Source organism: Callospermophilus lateralis, chromosome 1 (genome assembly GCF_048772815.1).
Source record: "Callospermophilus lateralis isolate mCalLat2 chromosome 1, mCalLat2.hap1, whole genome shotgun sequence".
NCBI lineage: Eukaryota > Metazoa > Chordata > Mammalia > Rodentia > Sciuridae > Callospermophilus > Callospermophilus lateralis.
Window position 1 is genome coordinate 57146366 of NC_135305.1, and position 17806 is coordinate 57164171.

The following is a 17806-nucleotide window of genomic DNA, read 5'->3' on the forward strand; positions in this document are numbered from 1 at the left end:
GGATATGAGCTCCCATTTTTACCCCATATACAGATTGCAGAATCACATCAGTTGCACAACCATTGATTTACATATTGCCATTCTGGTGTCTGTTGTATTCTGCTGCTTTTCCTATCCTTTACTATCCCCCCTCCCCCCTCCCCTCCCCTCTTCTCTCTCTACCCCCTCTACTGTAATTCATTTCTCCCCCTTATATTTTTCCTCCTTTCCCCTCACTTCCTCTTGTATGTAATTTTGTATACCCCTGAGGATCTCCTTCCATTTACTTGCAATTTCCCTTCTCTCTCCCTTTCCCTCCCACCTCTCATCCCTGTTTAATGTTAATCTTCTTCTCATGCTCTTCGTCCCTACTCTGTTCTTAGTTACTCTCCTTATATCAAAGAAGACATTTGGCATTTGTTTTTAAGGGATTGGCTAGCTTCACTTAGCATAATCTGCTCTAATGCCATCCATTTCCCTCCAAATTCTATGATTTTGTCATTTGTTAATGCAGAGTAATACTCCATTGTGTATAAATGCCACATTTTTTTTATCCATTCGTCTATTGAAGGGCATCTAGGTTGGTTCCACAGTCTTGCTATTGTGAATTGTGCTGCTATGAACATGGATGTAGCAGTGTCCCTATAGTGTGCTCTTTTTAGGTCTTTAGGGAATAGACCGAGTAGGGGAATAGCTGGATCAAATGGTGGTTCCATTCCGAGCTTTCCAAGAAATCTCCATACTGCTTTCCAAATTGGCCGCACCAATTTGCAGTCCCACCAGCAATGTACAAGAGTACCCTTTTCCCCACATCCTCGCCAGCACTTGTTGTTGTTTGACTTCCTAATGGCTGCCAATCTTACTGGAGTGAGATGGTATCTTAGGGTGGTTTTGATTTGCATTTCTCTGACTGCTTCAATATAAAATTATTAAGAACATATTTCACATTTACTTTTTGTATCAAGTCATATGCATATTTCATTCTTAGAGTGTATCTCAGATATTGGAACACTTGATCTGTTTTAAGATTTCATAAAATTTACAGCTCAACAGTAACTTTACAGCTGAGCATAGTGGCACACTCCTATTATCCCAGCAACTCAGAAGGCTAAAGCAGGGAGATCACAAGTTTGAGGCCAACCTTAACAACTTAGCAAAACCATGTCTCAAAATAAAAATTAAAAAGACTGAGGATGTAGCTCAGTGGTTAAGCATCTCTGGGCTCAATCCCTGGTTATAAAAAAAATTAACTTCACATACCTACTTATTCCATATCTACTTGAAGAGGCCTTTGAATAACTGAATTAAGTATCAAAAATATCATTTTCCTTTAATATCTACATCCACTTTGACAAAATTTGTTCGTTTTTTAGAAGACCACATCTATCTTTGATGCTAAAGCATATATATACATATATATGTATAGAATAGACATACTTTTGAAATTAATATATATTTTCAAAAGTATGTCTATTCACGTGAATTCATTCACTTTTATATTTACTTAGTATTATTAATTTAAAAATCACAAGCATGTTGCAAAAATTGAAAAGTTACTCCAAAATTATTTTCAAAATTTTCTTGGGGTTTTTGCAGACAATTTAGATGCTAGGACTTACAGTTAAAATCTCCAAGACATTGATTCATATAGAGATTCTGACCATGGAAATATACAGAGAAGTGTTCCTCTGGTGAGCAAACTCCAGGGGGGTAACAGGCACTCTGTTTCCCAACCTTAGAATGCCCTGCAGTTTCTCCTAGGAACTAGTAAAATAACTAAATACATGTAGCAATGTCTAGATGCTATGGCAATTCCTGCATGAGAAGGCTCTGTGCTAGAGTCTTCTCAGACTTGACCTTGATGTCAGGCACACAGCTCCTGGAAATAAAGGAACTCTCTTATTAGACAACCACAGTGTTTCACTGAGCCTAAACTTGTCCACATAACAATAACTTTATATGATGGACTTTCTTGAGAGCTACACAAAGCTCCTAACATTGCACATTGCAACTTAGTACGTAACTGAGGAATAAGCTCCATAATGTTGCTAAGTTTGTAACCTGCCTAATAATACAATGAACAATATGTACTAAGAATGCCAATGACCTAAAGTAACCTATTGACATAAATAAAGCTGGCAACTTGGCCTCTCTGCCATCTTTCCTGCCTCTGCATCTTGTTTCTGTGTCTCCTTTAATTTTCCTTACAGATTCATGTTAGGAATCTTAAATGTTAGGAAATCACTAAATCATTAAAAATTTGTGTTGTAGAAGTTAAATTTCAGCACAAATTCCCTTACTTTTCCTGTTAGCTTGCAAATAAGCTCTTACTCTCCTAGAAGATTCCAGCTTAGCTTGTTCATATTCTGTGCTGATGTTGGTGAGAGAACATATATCATTATGTCATGTTTTTGTCTTTGTTGTGTAGTTGAAGAGTTTTTCCTTTTGTTTCAAGAACATCTTCAACATAAGTGAATCTTTGTGAAATTATCCTACAACTTAGTCAATAAACATTAGCACAAAACACAAGAATAGCTTTTGTGTTTTTCAAGATTTCTGTATTATTATTCAGAAAATTTGACAAAATTTGTTCATTTTTTAGAAGACCACATCTAAAAACAATTATACCCATACTTTCTATAGAATCTGCTTCAAAAAACTGAGTGCAGTTTTTTTCAATGTGCAGTAAGACATGAAGCAGTAATACATACATGGATCTCTTTTTAAAATGCTGTGATGTTTGAATTTTTTCCACATTTTTATTTTATTTTTTATTTATATATAACAGCGGATTTTTAATCTAACATAACTTAACTACTGCTCTTTGTGTTAAACTAATTTCTTCTTATCTAGCTGAACTTCTTTTTTTGACAGATAGGAAAGATTTAAAAATGTCTACATCGTGAATTATAATTTTTAAGCAGTGAATTGATGTTTTTTCATGGTGAATTGATGTAGTAAATTGTTGTAGTGAGTTGATGTTTCTCCTTTGAGGAAAATAAATGAGCAAAGTATAACTTGGGTAGTGTTCTGCTTCTCCATACTCTTCCACAGTGCCCTTTCTTCACATGCATATTTGAACCTGCCATCTTTTATTCATAGAATGTTCCGGAGATCATCATGTGTTTTTGGTTAAGTCCAAAATTCTTAACATTTAATTGCATGATCTTGTCCTCCCAGTATTTCCCATTTTATCTTATCTAACCTGCTCAAGCAGTCATTCAATCATACTGAACTCAGGGTTCCCCCACCCGGCCCTTCTCTCTGACTTCTCCATGGCTTTCTACTCTTATTCCAGAAAGCAACAGTTCCCTTGGCACCTCCTGTCTTCCTCCTGCTAGTCTTTCAAAACTCAGCAAAGAAACTATCTTCTCTGGAACCCTCTCTTGATGCTCCTCTTCTCCCCATCCTCCTGGGTGTGACATCTCTCCCTCATCCCCTCTCCCTGCCCTAGCAATCCCCGCCCCCCGAACACTATCATAACGCTTATTACACCCTACTACACTTGTCCCCACCAGGCAGTGAGCTCTTTGAGGGCCAGGATGGTACTTCTGTTTCCATTTCCCTAGCAGAGGCCTGGTATGGAATAGGTGCTCAGAAAAGGTTTTGACCTGTTCATTAACTATCACATCATATATATTGTGTGCTTCAAGAGTACCTGATGAAGCTCATATAATAAATGACTGTCCTGTGCAAAAAGGGTTCTATCTTCATTCTAGGAGGAATCTATTATTTTTAGATGTAATAACTAGAGAGTTGGCCATCTTTATTATTATTATTATTTGTAAACACACCAAAAAGTCTCTAGACTTTGATTTGTTAAGTTTTATAATGGCATTTGTGGTCGTTCATTGCTGTATTTTGCTCTTGTGGCTAATCAGCCATCTTTTCTTTTTCTCTCTTGGTCCAGCTCCAACAGAGGCCACTACACATCCACATCTAGGTAAGTGTTTAAGACTCTGGTGTCATTAACCTATTATTTGATCTGCTTGCTTGTCTCTTCTGGTTATGTGGGCAGGTGTTACAGAGGTGAGAAACTCTTAGCCCTTCCTGATTCACTGATCATCCACTGAAATTTGACTCGGGTCCCAGCTGTGCCTGAAACCAGAACCTCCCCGAGGCAGTGATCATGCTGCCCAGCTGCCAGTTCACACAGGAACTTTCATATCTGCTAGTCCCCTCACTCTCTTCTGTTTCTGTTCAGTGTCAACTTTTAGCTGGGTGTTTGAGTGACAGATTTTCCAAAGAGCTCCCACCCATCAGAAAAACTAGAGCATGGAATCAGTGGGCAAAACAACAGAGGTGGAGGAGCTGATGTCATTTCTGATGTGAGATCTCTGCTCAAAGAAGTAGGTTGAAAAAGAGAAATAATTTGGTCCTTTCTTCAAAAATTAAAAGAAAACTGTTTAAGTACTATCTACTTTTTAAAAATGCTTACCAATGCTTTCATAGTATCCTGACCCAGTGGCTCAAAGTTCTCAGCATGAGGTTGTATGGTCGTTAGAAGTACAGATTCTACCCAGCGGCTCAGGAGGCTGAGGAAAGAGGCTTACGAGTTCAAAGCCAGCCTCAGCAACTTAGCGAGGTACTGTCTCAAAACAAAATATAAAAAGTGCTGGGGATGTGGCTCAGTGGTTAAGTACCCTGAATTCTATCCCCAGGACTAAAAAAAAGAAGAAGAGTTACAGATTCTAAGGCTGGGAGTGTGTCTCAGGGGTAGAGCACTTATCTAGGGGATGTGAGACCCTGGGTTCAATCCCAGAAACACACACACACACACACACACACATATACACAACAAATTCTGGAAACAAACTGCCTGGGTTTATCTCCTTTCTCCACTTGTTAACCATTAGCATCAAAGTTACTCAGCCCCTCTGTGCCTCAATTTCCCATCTGTACAATGGAATTCATAATAGTACCTACCTCATAAGGTTGATAGGAACATTAAATGCATGTATAAATTGTGTCGTAAATGATGCAGTATTATATGGAAATAAATAAATATATGAAGCAAGACCTATCAAGGCTTACCTATTGCCTTTGTAAAGTCTCTAGAAAACAAGTGAGTAAGAGTTAATTTTTTCTTTTGAAATTTGTCAGTGAGGACTTATTTTAAAGCAAATTTCCTACACTATACAATTTAACAAGCATGAAAAGAAACCATCCTAGCTAGGTCAGCCTTTTCAGATGTCTCGCACTGTAGGCCTTCCAGACAGGTCAGCTATTTGTCTCTGGGGCTTTTCCTTTCAACCTATAAACCCAATTAATTTATTTTTCTCTTTGGAACGCCTGCCTTGAGTAGCTCTACTTTTATGTAATGCTACAGCTTGGGGCTCCTCTTATTTGGCAGATGAATGTAAATGCTTAGAAGCATGCCTTCTGGTAGCTGAGAACCAAGACAGGCTGGTGACCTGCAGTGGCGCAGTCGAGTGCTGGCCAGGTTGGGAATCTGAGAAGCTGAACCCTGTGGGCATTTTAGGCCCAGCATCTAATGGCTCAAAGGAATCATTAAACCACCCCCACGCATGGGAGTCCATCAAAGCACCCTCTCCAGTGTATGTCCACATCCCTCCTGTTCTCGTGCCTGAGGCTTCCAGCCTGAGAACCAGTGATGTCGGTAGCTGACTCACTGGTCTCTGGGACTTCATTATGTGCCTGCCTGCTGGCATAGCTGGCATAGGGGGCAAGGACTGCCACAGGTGGGGCTGTCACCAGAGAGAATTTGAAAGTATGCTTTTTGATATTTAGAAGAGACTTGAGCTACCCAGTGAGTTCAGAGAATTACATCTGAGCAATCCTCCTCCTCCAACCCCACAAAACGGAAGACATTACCTTGGAAAACAATGAAAATTGTGGGGGTTTTTTTGTTATTGTTATTTTTTAGTACTTCTTATTAATTGTTGATGAATTTTTTTAATTTTATATATTTGTATATGGTGCTGAGAATCAAACCCAGTACCTCACACATGCTAGGCAAGCACTCTACCACTAAGCCACAATCCCAGCCCTTGTTATTGTTATTAATCAGGCAATAATGATTTTTAATTTTTCCAAAAGGCATCTAGGCATCTGTTAATTAGTTCAAACAAAATTATAAAGACCTGGAGTACTTATATTAGCTGAAGCAAAATTCTTAAACAAATCATGGGAATCAGATGAGAGCATTGTTAAAGCACTAAGTTTTTGCACCTTGATCACACTTAACACTGGAGCTGGCCATGACATTGTTTTGTTGTTGTTGTTTCTTTGTTGTTTTTGCCCACCCTCTCTTTTCAGTGGAGATGTGTACTCTACAGTTTATGAAAACGTTCTTTGATCTTGACATACACAAGAGCCATAAGCTCAAAAGTGGGTATTTAACACAATCTCTAGGGTAGTAATAATGTATTTAAAACTATTTATGGTTCCCTGGCATTCTCCTGACTTTTAAATTAATGTTATTTGGGAATTTTACTTATTCATATAATTTCTCCTATGCATTTCTGACGGGGGAAATGTTAACAATTTGAAGCACACTAAATAAAACTTGAGTAAATGTGAGCAACGAGAAAGCAAGGGCATGAGGGATAGTACGAAGGAGAAGAGAAAGTGGATCAGTAAATACAACAGCTTTAGCTGACAATATATAGAACATTCCATCGCCTTTCATGTTTTAAAGTGAGGTATGTCTATACCTCAGGATCTACGTGGGTAGTCTCTTGGAAGACTTGCATGAGTTTGTGTCAGGACATGAGACGGGTCCTGTGTGGCCTCTCCTTATAGGCTGGTACAAACCCTGGCCTCCTTGCCTCCTCCTGCCTGCACAATTCAGGAGGTTTCTTTCTGGAGGCTTTGAGTTCCAGACTTGGGGAGGTCTAAATAGCAAAGCCTTTACCCTTGTCTCTTACTACTTTAGGGACAAAGCAAATGCAATTAAGTGCTGGTTTGAAATTCAATTTTAATACAAAATACTATTATTCTTCACAAATGTACAATGTTGACATTTTTATTTAGCTAAATTTATTGTTGTAGTATAATTCTTTTCTAAATATTTTTCTTTTCTTTTAGCTGAAATACATAGCGACAGCATTATTCTACGAGATGACTTTGACTCCTACCACCAAGTGGAATTAAATCCAAATATATGGTGAGTTACAGGAATATGCCTCATTTTGGTTTATTGCAAAAAAATGATGCTCCTTAAGGAGCAGTTAACTTAAAAGTAAATTTCTCTTTAGTGATAAGGCATTGGTGAGAATTGTTAAGCTATGCAATGGGCTTAATGTTGACTGTACACAATGCCTATTTCTTGACTTCATTCAGAACTGGATCTAGGTGCCTCTAAAATCATGGATGTGATTATATATTTGTTTATTTTTACAAGATCTTTACATAACTAATATTGTGCTATAATGTATCTAATGATTACATTGATGGCAAATAATCAAGGAAACCTTTTGTCTAAAATGACAAATGATTTGATTCAAACTTCCAAATAATTTCTAAGTTATTGGGTCACCTCATTACTTATTCTCCAGTGTTTCTTTAGAAGAAAGTTTCAAAAAGTGCAAACTCCCTGGGCTTTTGAAGACAAAGAAATAATGAATTCAAACTCAGTCATTAAAAACTGTTGCCTACATAAATTAATGCCTGACTTTGTTGGCAATTTGTCGAATTTTCGCTGACTTTGGAAGACTAAGTCTGTCAAGCCAGAACTACAATCATTCGCTATAATTTCAAAGACCATCTGGATTTGGGTTTTCTGTGATACTCTATGCTGCTGTATGGACAGTGAAGAGTTGGAGAATTCTAATGTAAACTTTCAAGTTACTGTTGGAAATCCAGCAATACTTGAGACTAGACAGAGAATGACCATTTCATGCTTGAACGTTAGCATATGGTATTCATGCCTGTTTTTGTTTATTTTCACTATTTTAACAAATACTTAGTAGTAACTATTTACATCAAATTAAAAAAGGATACAGTTCTCTCCACTAGCTAATAATTTGTAGAGGAGACACTAGAAAGACATTTTTTAAAGTTTATAACCTAGGGTGAAAATCAAATGTAAGGGCTAGGAACTATAGCTCAGTGGTAGAGCACTTGCCCAGCATGTGTGAGGCCCTGGGTTCGATCCTCAGCACCACAAAAAAATAAATAAATAAAATAAAGGTATTGTGTCCATCTACAATTATTTATATATATATATATATATATATATATATATATATATATATATATATTTTTTTTTTTTTTAAAAAAAGGAAATCAAATGTGATAGAGGGGTATAAATAATGTATGTAAAATTCCAAAAAAAGGAAAGGTGATACCGGTGGAAGGTTTTTGGGGACAGGGGCCCCTGAATTGAGAGTAGAAGATGACATAAAGATAGTGTTGGGACTTAAAACTAGGCAAGGCACTTCTTTGTTTTTTCTAGAAAGAAATATATGTCTAGATAGTGTAAATATAGAACAAACTATTATTAGACTAGACAGAGTCATAAAGTCTCATAATTTATGTGCCATTTAAGGAAACAATCTGTCAACAGAATGCTACTTTATGAATACATCCTAAGTATAAATTTCTTAAAATAAATTGAGATCTTTGTTAAGAAAAGGGAAAAAATATGTCTAAGCACCACTTTTTACCCAGGAAAAATTCTCTACTTCTCCTGACATTTGGCTTTTTTATATTATATTAATATAGATGTTATCAAATGATTTGTTTCTTTCAAGGCAAGTTCATTTCTGTCACACTAATTCATGGTCTTCAATGAGTTTTCTTGACAAATATAAAATGTGACTTTTATGTTGTTAAAATTCTGTTGTTTTTTAAATCAATAAAATGTGATTGATTTTGCTTCACCCATTTTCATGACTGATCTGATATGTGCTTTCTTGGCAAGAATTATAGATTTTATGTCCCTTTTACTTAAGTTATGAGTTTTCCTATTTTAGTTTTTTAAAAAATCTTTTTTTTAACCTTAAGATGCCAACTGCTTCTGTCTTCTATCAACTATGCTTTAGATTAATTTACTTTATCCCTATTGCCCACAGTCTCCTTCACTTAGCCTTTTGGGAATTAAAAAGAGAAACAATAACACCCTCATTATTTGAGAGATGACTTTGTTGGCCAAAAGGTGGCAGAGGCTCTGAGATCAGGTCATTCGGGTTTGATTCCTGAGGAAGGTGCTTGCTAACTAGGTTCACTGAGAAAAGTGAAAAGCCATTTTCCCTTGCCAAGCTCCATTTCCTTACAGTAAAAATAGGGCAAATACTGTCCTTACAGCTTTGTTTTGAAGATGGATGCATGTGCAAAGATTTGGGCCGAATGCCTGGGATGTGGTCATACTCAATGTTAGTCCCTCCCGCCCACCCTTCCTCTCTCTTGGCCCCTTCTTCTCTTTCCCTTCTTTGCTTCCTCTTTCTATTCCTTTCTTCCTCATTCCTTCCCTCTCCCTCCCTCCCCAGATTCTTCCTCCTGTGATGTATTTGTATAATGGACTATTTACCTCTTCTAAATCCCAACATGAATTTTTTTTTTAAAGAATCATTTTTAGAAAAATAGTCTTAATCTAATTTATTTGACCTCCAAGTCTCCCTTCATTGCATTTTCATGAAAAACAAACATCCAATCAAATATATCTATATTACATAAACTAAGAGACCTATATCAATGAAAATGGCATCATAGTAGAACCACAGAGAAAGGAAAAAAAGAGAGTCTTTTATGTGCCATTTAAGGAAACAATCTGTCAACAGAATGCTACTTTATGAATACATCCTAAGTATAAATTTCTTAAAATAAATTGGGATCTTTGTTAAGAAAAGGGGAAAAAAAAATATGTCTAAGCGGCACTTTTTACCCAGGAAAAATTCTCTACTTCTTAACTTGAACTTCTTAAAAATAAACATAAACTCCCTAAGGTCACAAACCAGTACCCAGTAAAATCATTTATACCAGTTAAATATTTGCAATAAAGCAGCAAAGTCCCACTTTATTTTAGAACATTACAGGCAGTTTTCACTCTCTTGAAGTCTGTTTTCTTAGTACATACTTTGTCAGAAGATTTTTGTCCCTTATAAGATTATCTTTGATTCTCTATATTCCACAGAAGCATCAGAAACATACTAGAGCTTTGTGGCAGTGTGGAAAGAGAATCCTTACTGCCAACCAACTCTGTCTCTAGGCCCTGCCACACACCACCAGATAGAAGCAACAAGTGCTAAGTGTGCTGCTTGGGGCCAAATTGCCATGGCTAACTACATCACCAAATGAATGTGAAAATGCTGAAGAAAATGTCCTGCTTATATAAGCATGTTTCTCCTGTGAGGTTCTAAAAGTTTCATATGCATTATTCAATTTGTAATTTTTATGGACAAGTAAAAAGAGAAATTAAGAAGCTAAAGTTAGCCAGGTATGGTGGCACACACCTGTAACCTCAGTGATTCAGGAGGCTGAGGCAGAAGGATTGCAAGTTCAAGGCCATCCTGGGACACTTAGTGAAACCCTGTCTCAAAATTTTTAAAAAGGGGTAGGGGAGCTGGGAAGGGGGTTTGGTAACGTGCTCCTGTGTTCAATTCTCAATACAGAAAAGAAAGAAAGAAAGAAAGAAAGCAAAGAAAGTTATGCTTATTATACTGTGTTGGAGAGGTAGGTCAGTTTAAAAATTGAATTATTCACTACTCATTTACTTCAATTAACCTCACTTCAGGAAATCAATTTTCCTTTTACTTCATGTAATCTCTTTAATATCCAAGTTTGTCGTCTCATGTACAAATGACTACATAAAAGACAAAGAACATAAAATGATAGAACTTTTACTGTGAACAAAGATAGTAGCTAAGTTACTCTTCCAAGTGTTTGATGGCAGTTGGATAGAACCAAGAAAAAAATTTTTTTATATCAATGCATTATTGAATGTACTGTCTACTACTCAACTATTTGAATTAATTTAAAACTTAGTAATTTTACTTGGTGAAAAGTTAATTAATACAAAAATATAAACAGTAAAAATGGACCTTTTTTAAAATATATATATATATATATATATATATATATATATATATATATATATATATATATATAAATATTTTACTTGTCAATGAACCTTAATTTTATCTGTTGATATGTGGTGCTGAGAATGGAACCCAGGGCCTCATAAATGCTAGACAAGTATTCTGTCACTGAGCCATAACCCCAGACCCCAAATAGGCCTTTTCTTTACACATGACCTGTACTCTTTTTCTCCACAGGCAACTGGTATAACAGTTTCTATGAGTCCTTCCACAAATTCCACAAATTGTTTATGGTTGCACAGGTGTAGTTAGGAATCTGTACACAAACTCACAAACTAGGGTATCAGAAAAACTCTTTTTACTCTTCCTTATGCAACTTATTTCCTTTTTATTGTAAAGTTGGTGGAAACTTAATTTCATTGAACTCTGATTTGCCTTGCCCCACTTTGGGGGTGTTTAAACTAACTTTCAGAGGCAATTTATTATTGCTAAAACAGGTGATAAGTGGGGTTGCACCTTTGTTTTCTAAACATTTATTCCTGCAGATATGCACCAAGTCCTCCTTTACCTCCTCTAGTCCTTGTTGACTGGTTCACACAGCCTTTGGTTCTGTCTTCACGTCTCTCACTATGTTTTGAGCCCTCATGAGGGCTCTGTGCCCTGAACCTGGGGCATGGGCATCTTTGTGATGCCATGTTCTGGTATACAGTTGTGCAACTGTGGTCCTTCTGCCTCCTGGGGCAGCACAGAGAACTTCCATTCTTTTCTCACAAATCTCTCCTAGGACTTTACTAGGAATGTGGCCTCTTATCTCTCCCAGATTTTTCTGATTGCCTCTTCGAATGAGAGCTAAGAAGCAAAGTTTCAAATGAAGAGAATCAACAAACCAATACAGTAGTAGCTCAGGCTTGATGGAGGGACTTTTCCACATTGGCTTTGCCCTGATGCTGGACCACATGCAGGCTTAGCCCTGGACACAGCAATCCCATGTGCCATTGAATCTCCAGGCTGAGAAGGAGTGCAGACGGAGCAACACCAGTTTATCAACAAGTGTGCTCAGCTGCACTGCTGAGATGGGGGGAATCAGTCACGTCCTAGATATGTAGTAATAACCCTCCAACCCCCTCCTCCAAAGATGGGAAGGAAAATCTCATATTACTAAATTTAGAAGAATGTCAGAACCACAGATACACTTTATGTTATGACTTTTAGTTTAAGCAGCCACAACTTGCACCTCAACTGCACTTTCATAGTTTCTTTTGTGAATTAAACTATTTTAGTTTAATATTTCATGTAATCTTTATTTTTCATTAAAAAAATATACATAAAAGCCCAAACCTGGACCATCTCAGATTCTTGTCAGCAGGAACATGGATAAACCGTAAAACAGCCACACAATAGAATTCTACTCAGCAGTGAATTATTGACACCTGAAACAGTGTGAATGAATCTCAAAAATATTATGTTAAAAGAAGGAAGCTAGACTTGAAATTCGAGTTTGTTCCACTTATATGAAATCCATAATAGGCAAAATTATCTAAAATGACATAAATTAGATCAGTAGTCATTTGGAAGATAAAGTATTGACTGGCAAGGGGCATGAAGGACCTTTCTGGGGTGATGATCATATTATATGTATCTTGAGAGAGTATGGGCTACATAGATAAGTGCATTTCCAAAACCCAAGATCTGTGTTTATGGCTGCATGTAAATTTACCTCAACAAAATTTCAACGATAAGAAAAGCAAAGAGAAAATGAAGAAATGGGTAATTTTTCTGATTTGTAACTTAGAGTGGGAAGAAAACTAAAAGGTGAATGAATTCTTAAGAAACAATTAAGTTTTGTGAAGCATCTTTACCCTCCAGGCAATTAGAGTCAAGGAGGAATCTTTGTTTTGCTTAAGTTATCCCTTTAATCCTTGTTTTCTGAAGATTACAGAAGGTATCCGGAGCTCTAATGTCACTAATGTTCTACAGGGAAACAGGACTATTAAAACACACAGTCATAGATGTCAACTAGAAGACAACAGATGTTTCCCCTCCAGCACAATGATGGAACAATAGTAATAGGAAGTGCGTCCTATTCAGCAGAGATCGGGAACAACAGGAGTTGCCCTCAAAAGGAGCATCTTAGATGAGTGAGCTATGATGCCAACAGAGACATGAGACATCAAGAAGAAATACACAAATTGTTCTCAGATCCTATGGTACATGAAGATTTCTGTCAGTTGGTTAGGATACAGAAAGCCCTACAATTTACAGCTTAAAGATCATAAACTCTGCTCTACCTGATATTCGCTTAAAAATACTAATTTGTTGGGTAAATTAGTATGAAAATTTGGTGATTTGGGCTTAATAATATTCTTTTCCTTTAAAAAACACGATTGTTTGGACAAAAAAATACAAAATTATTGAGATTTTTAGAATGAGGATATGTTATTCTAGCTGAAGCTTAATTCAGTGATTGCTTAGAAGTCAGGCAAACAGTAAAACCCCTCTGCAGTCTATTTGTATCTTGAAGCCCCGTCCCTCTCCATAAATAATGAAAGCATTTTGTAGTCAAGTGTGAGAACTACCATGTAACTAGGGTTTTCAGGGAAGAAGTAAGACTGATGAACAAATAGCTCAGGAAGAAATCATAAAAAAAAACCTGTTTTATCCAATTTTGTGGGTCATTTTCTCAGTGTAAGGAAGTCCCGTGGATCGTATGTCTGGAAGACAGTGCTAGTGGAAGGGGAGCATAAACCCCCCATTTTTTCAAGAGTAAGTTACTACTGTGACTAGATGAGAAAAGTAAGGCAACATAAATATTTGCCAAAACCTCGAATATATCATTGCATTTGAGGGTTTGGAATTATAATTTAATTTTTGGAGATTCATGGTGCAGTATTCTGATCCTCTGTGAATCTTTCTTTTCTTTTTCTCTTATTTCTCCCTCTTGATTTCTTTACTTCTTTACATTATCTCTCACTTTGTCTTCTCTTTTGTTAATATTTTCTCTTACTATAAAACTCACCTCTAACTTTCTTCTCTTGCTTCCTCGCCCTTCCTTTTACTTTTTTCCTCCCATGATGTAATTGCCCTGGGGAAAAGCTTCATCTACAATAGAAAGGTTAACCACAAGGCCCCCCACTAATAAAAGAAGGTATGAATTGGAGGCTTATTATTTCCTTCTTTAATCTGTGTTTTAGATGACAGAAACAAGAGCTCACTCACTGGAATTAAATGTCAAGTACATTTGAAACAGTGAGAAAATATTTCTTCAAGCAGCATGTCATAGAATTCACCATTGTGGGAGACAAGAATATTGTGTGCAGTAGTAGGATTTCAGAGGGGTTATTTTTAACCTATTTGTCATTGTACCTGTTAACGAAGAAGAGATCAAATTTTCTAACTCCCTAGTGAAATCAGAAGAGTTCTTTTACCTTCCTCAGTGAGAAGTAAATGAGAAGAATGAACTATAAATGGAGTTTGTCACTTTCAACATTTAAGGCATGTGTTAGCTCCTTTAAAAAAGAGGCATGACATAGTTGAAGGGGATATTATTCTCTTTCTTACACAGTGAACTTTCCTTGCTATTTTCTAAAAATTATTTCCCATTTACATAGAGAATAGGGTGTTTTGTGTTTATTTTTTTAAAGCTTTATCTTTCACTTTTTGAAAACGATCACATCAATTGCTTACATGTCATGACCTCTTGATTATAAAACATGGCCTCTTTATTATAGAATGTGATCAAAGGTTGAGTGTATTGGTTGTGGAGGTTGAATGGAAGGTGCAAGGATCATCGGTGTCTTTGATGAAGTCAGCTATTGCCTAGCTACCACATGACCTGCTGGGTCTCATTTACTTGGGTGAATTCACCAGTTCCTGATGTGGCCTCACTTTTCAAGTACACGTCAGATTTTGTCTACACATGATATGATCTACATGGCAGAGACACAGTATCTTTGGATCAAGAAGTTATAAGAAGTTTTTCTGATTTTCCCAGTTTTAAAGAACTTTTATGTAATTAGAACTAATGTTATAAAAAAATTTTAATATCTCTATACAGAAATGCTGGCGCATAGACAATTCTGGCTCACAGAATGCCTGATTGCTTCTTGCAAGGCTGAGTATAAGACATTGACCCCTTTAAAAGCAATAAATTAGGGATAGATAATACGATGTCCTCGGTCTTGGGGATAAATGGCATGTATCTCAAATGAGAATTTGATGATGACTGATGATCAGTGAATTTCCAGGTGATTAACTTGTTTCAGCAGAGTTCCTGACTGTAGACTGAATGATTCCACTCTGATCTAAAATGGAGTGAGTCATGTCATTAGACTACTCTTGAGAAAATAACATTTCGATTACTTATTTATTGTTATCAGGATGATGTCACCATCCATTCATAAATCTCCAGTTGCGCAAAGGAGTCCAATTTTCTCATTAATCCTCCTCCTCTTTCCTGTGTCCTGAAAGCCCTTCTGAGTCACTGCAGTATGTGGGGACCTTGGTCTCCAGGCATATTTTACTCCCGGTCTCTCTGTGCCTACTCACTGGGCAGTTGAGTTGTATTTTCATGCGTAATAGTGTGAGACTAAAGGTAATAGTTTTAAAATCAAGATAAAAGGCACAATTATACCTTCAGAAGTGCACTCTCTACTGCTCAAATGTGCATCCTATATAATTCTTTGGCCCAAGACAAAAACAGCCACTAAACTTAAAGAGAGGGGTTAGGGGGAGAGACTGACTTAATACAAAACTAACAAGCTTGTTACAGTGAAAAACAAAATACTGGTTCAAAGTGTTTCTTTTTCTTTTATGTTTATGGTTTGACCCTGTTTTTGTTGGTCAGCAAGTACCAGCCTTTATGCTTACGGATTCTTTTATGTTTTTGTTAGTAAAAAAGAGAGAGAAAATGATGTACACATAAAATATATTTTGATGAATTACCTAAGGATGTAGATAGCCAAAAGGAGTGCTGAATTTGATTCTTAGGTACTCAGTCCAGTGATTTCACACAGTGTTTTCTATGAAATCTGTTTCTCTTATGTTTGTAGTTTCATTACTAAAACAAAATCCTTTTATCCCATAAGTGAAAAAACAATTTTAAGAACAGTCATTGTGGATTTTCAAAATAAACTTTGACAGTACAAATTACAAACATTCTTTGAAATGCACATTTTTTTATAGAACTGGCATTTTTTTCTCTCTTACTGGCTGCATTATGGTACAGTGAGAACAATACTAAACTAGGAGTCAGGTTCTCTGTTTTATCATTTTAATGATGAGGGGGTAATGAGATGCAGTGATAGTGCAGGTCCCCTCTAACTTGATGATCTGTGACCTCAAGTAATAGATAAGGCTCATGTGGAACCCAAGCATGTGGTAAATAGGTTCAAAGAGGGTTTAATAAATTCATGCTTTGCATGGTCCTTGAAGATTGCAAGCATTTCCCTTGAAATGTCTTTTAATCATATTGTTTATGAGAGACTATATTTTGATGTGGGCAATCCCTATGATGTGCCTGTTTGTTAGATTCTTATGTTCTGTTTTTGTATATTGAGAAAAAAAGAGAAAAGGTTAGAGAAACATTCAGCATTTTACTATTAAATAGAGAAATGATTCATTTCTAATCCTTAGCCTGGGAAGTCACATTCCTTCTTAAATTGAAAAACAAAAGTCTGTTTATCTGGGATTATTTAAAACTTTCTTCTTCCCACACATAACTGAAGAATATGTTTCCTAACTTTACAAAGCCCATCATTTTCCTCAGAATGAGCTATATGAAAGAAATCTGGCTCTAAGGCCCACTGATTTTTTTTTCCTTTTTAGTAGAGAGGATTGAGCCTAGGGATGCTTTACCACTGAGCTACATTCCCAGTCCTCCCCCACCTTTTTTTTTTTCTTTTTGAGACAGGGTTTCTCTAAGTTGCCGAGGCAAAACCTCAAACTTGGCAATCCTCCTGCCTCAGCCTTCCATCATGGATTTAAATGTCACAGCAAACAGATTTTTTTTTTCTCTTTCTGAGCTTAAAGAAAATCGGTCCATTCATTATCCAGAAAATTGAACCCCAGTTCTCGGGAACTTGTGGAACTTTTCCATAGAGGAAAAATAGTATGTTAGACTTTTAGGGATTTTCTTAGAGGATAACCTTGGGAGTTAAATATCTTACTCCTCTCAACCACACTAAATCAAAGACATAGAGGCCTGAGAAAGTGAGGAGAATAGGGCAGAAGAACACGTAGCATTCAAACATTTGTGAAGTTCTAGAGTGATCCAGGAATTGTTGTTCTTGAAATTTGCATGCTTAAATCTGAAGGTGGTTTTTTTGTGTACTTTTTAAATCTTTTATTTTAATTTGTTTTTTATGACAGAAGAATGCATTACAATTCATATTACACATATAGAGCACAATTTTTCATGTCTCTGGTTGTACACAAAGTAAAGTACATCTGAAGGTTTTTAAAACACACCTCATAGTACTGACACAGCTCACTCTTCTCTTCTGAAACTCCATGTCCAACGGTTTTACTTTGTACTATCTTGTCTGTACGCCATCAAGATCATTGTACTCATCATGAAATTTTATTTATCTTGCCTTTTATTATAATGTGTATAGAAGTAAAATGTATTCATGTGTATGGAAGTAAAATGCTTCATTTTGATGATAGAAAAACTAGGAAGATTATAGTGTAGATGCACTAGCAGAAAACTCACTTTGATGGGCAGCACTAATAATGGTGCTGCACAACATTTATTTTAATGTTTAGTTGTGCAAATAAGTCCTATTTTTCTCATTAATCCTCCTCTTTCCTGTGTCCTGAAAGCCCTTCTG

At 36.5% G+C, this 17806-nt stretch overlaps 1 protein-coding gene across 2 annotated transcripts in view; it reads left to right on the plus strand.

Annotated features, from left to right (window-relative positions):
* Reln (reelin) overlaps positions 1-17806 on the plus strand; it is a 452906-nt gene that overhangs the window by 199931 nt on the left and 235169 nt on the right. For both annotated transcript variants that reach the window (XM_076862447.2, XM_076862444.2), the window contains exons 5-6: positions 3890-3922; positions 7030-7108. In XM_076862447.2, the coding sequence (XP_076718562.1) occupies positions 3890-3922; positions 7030-7108 (112 nt within the window). The remainder of the gene's footprint in view (positions 1-3889; positions 3923-7029; positions 7109-17806) is intronic.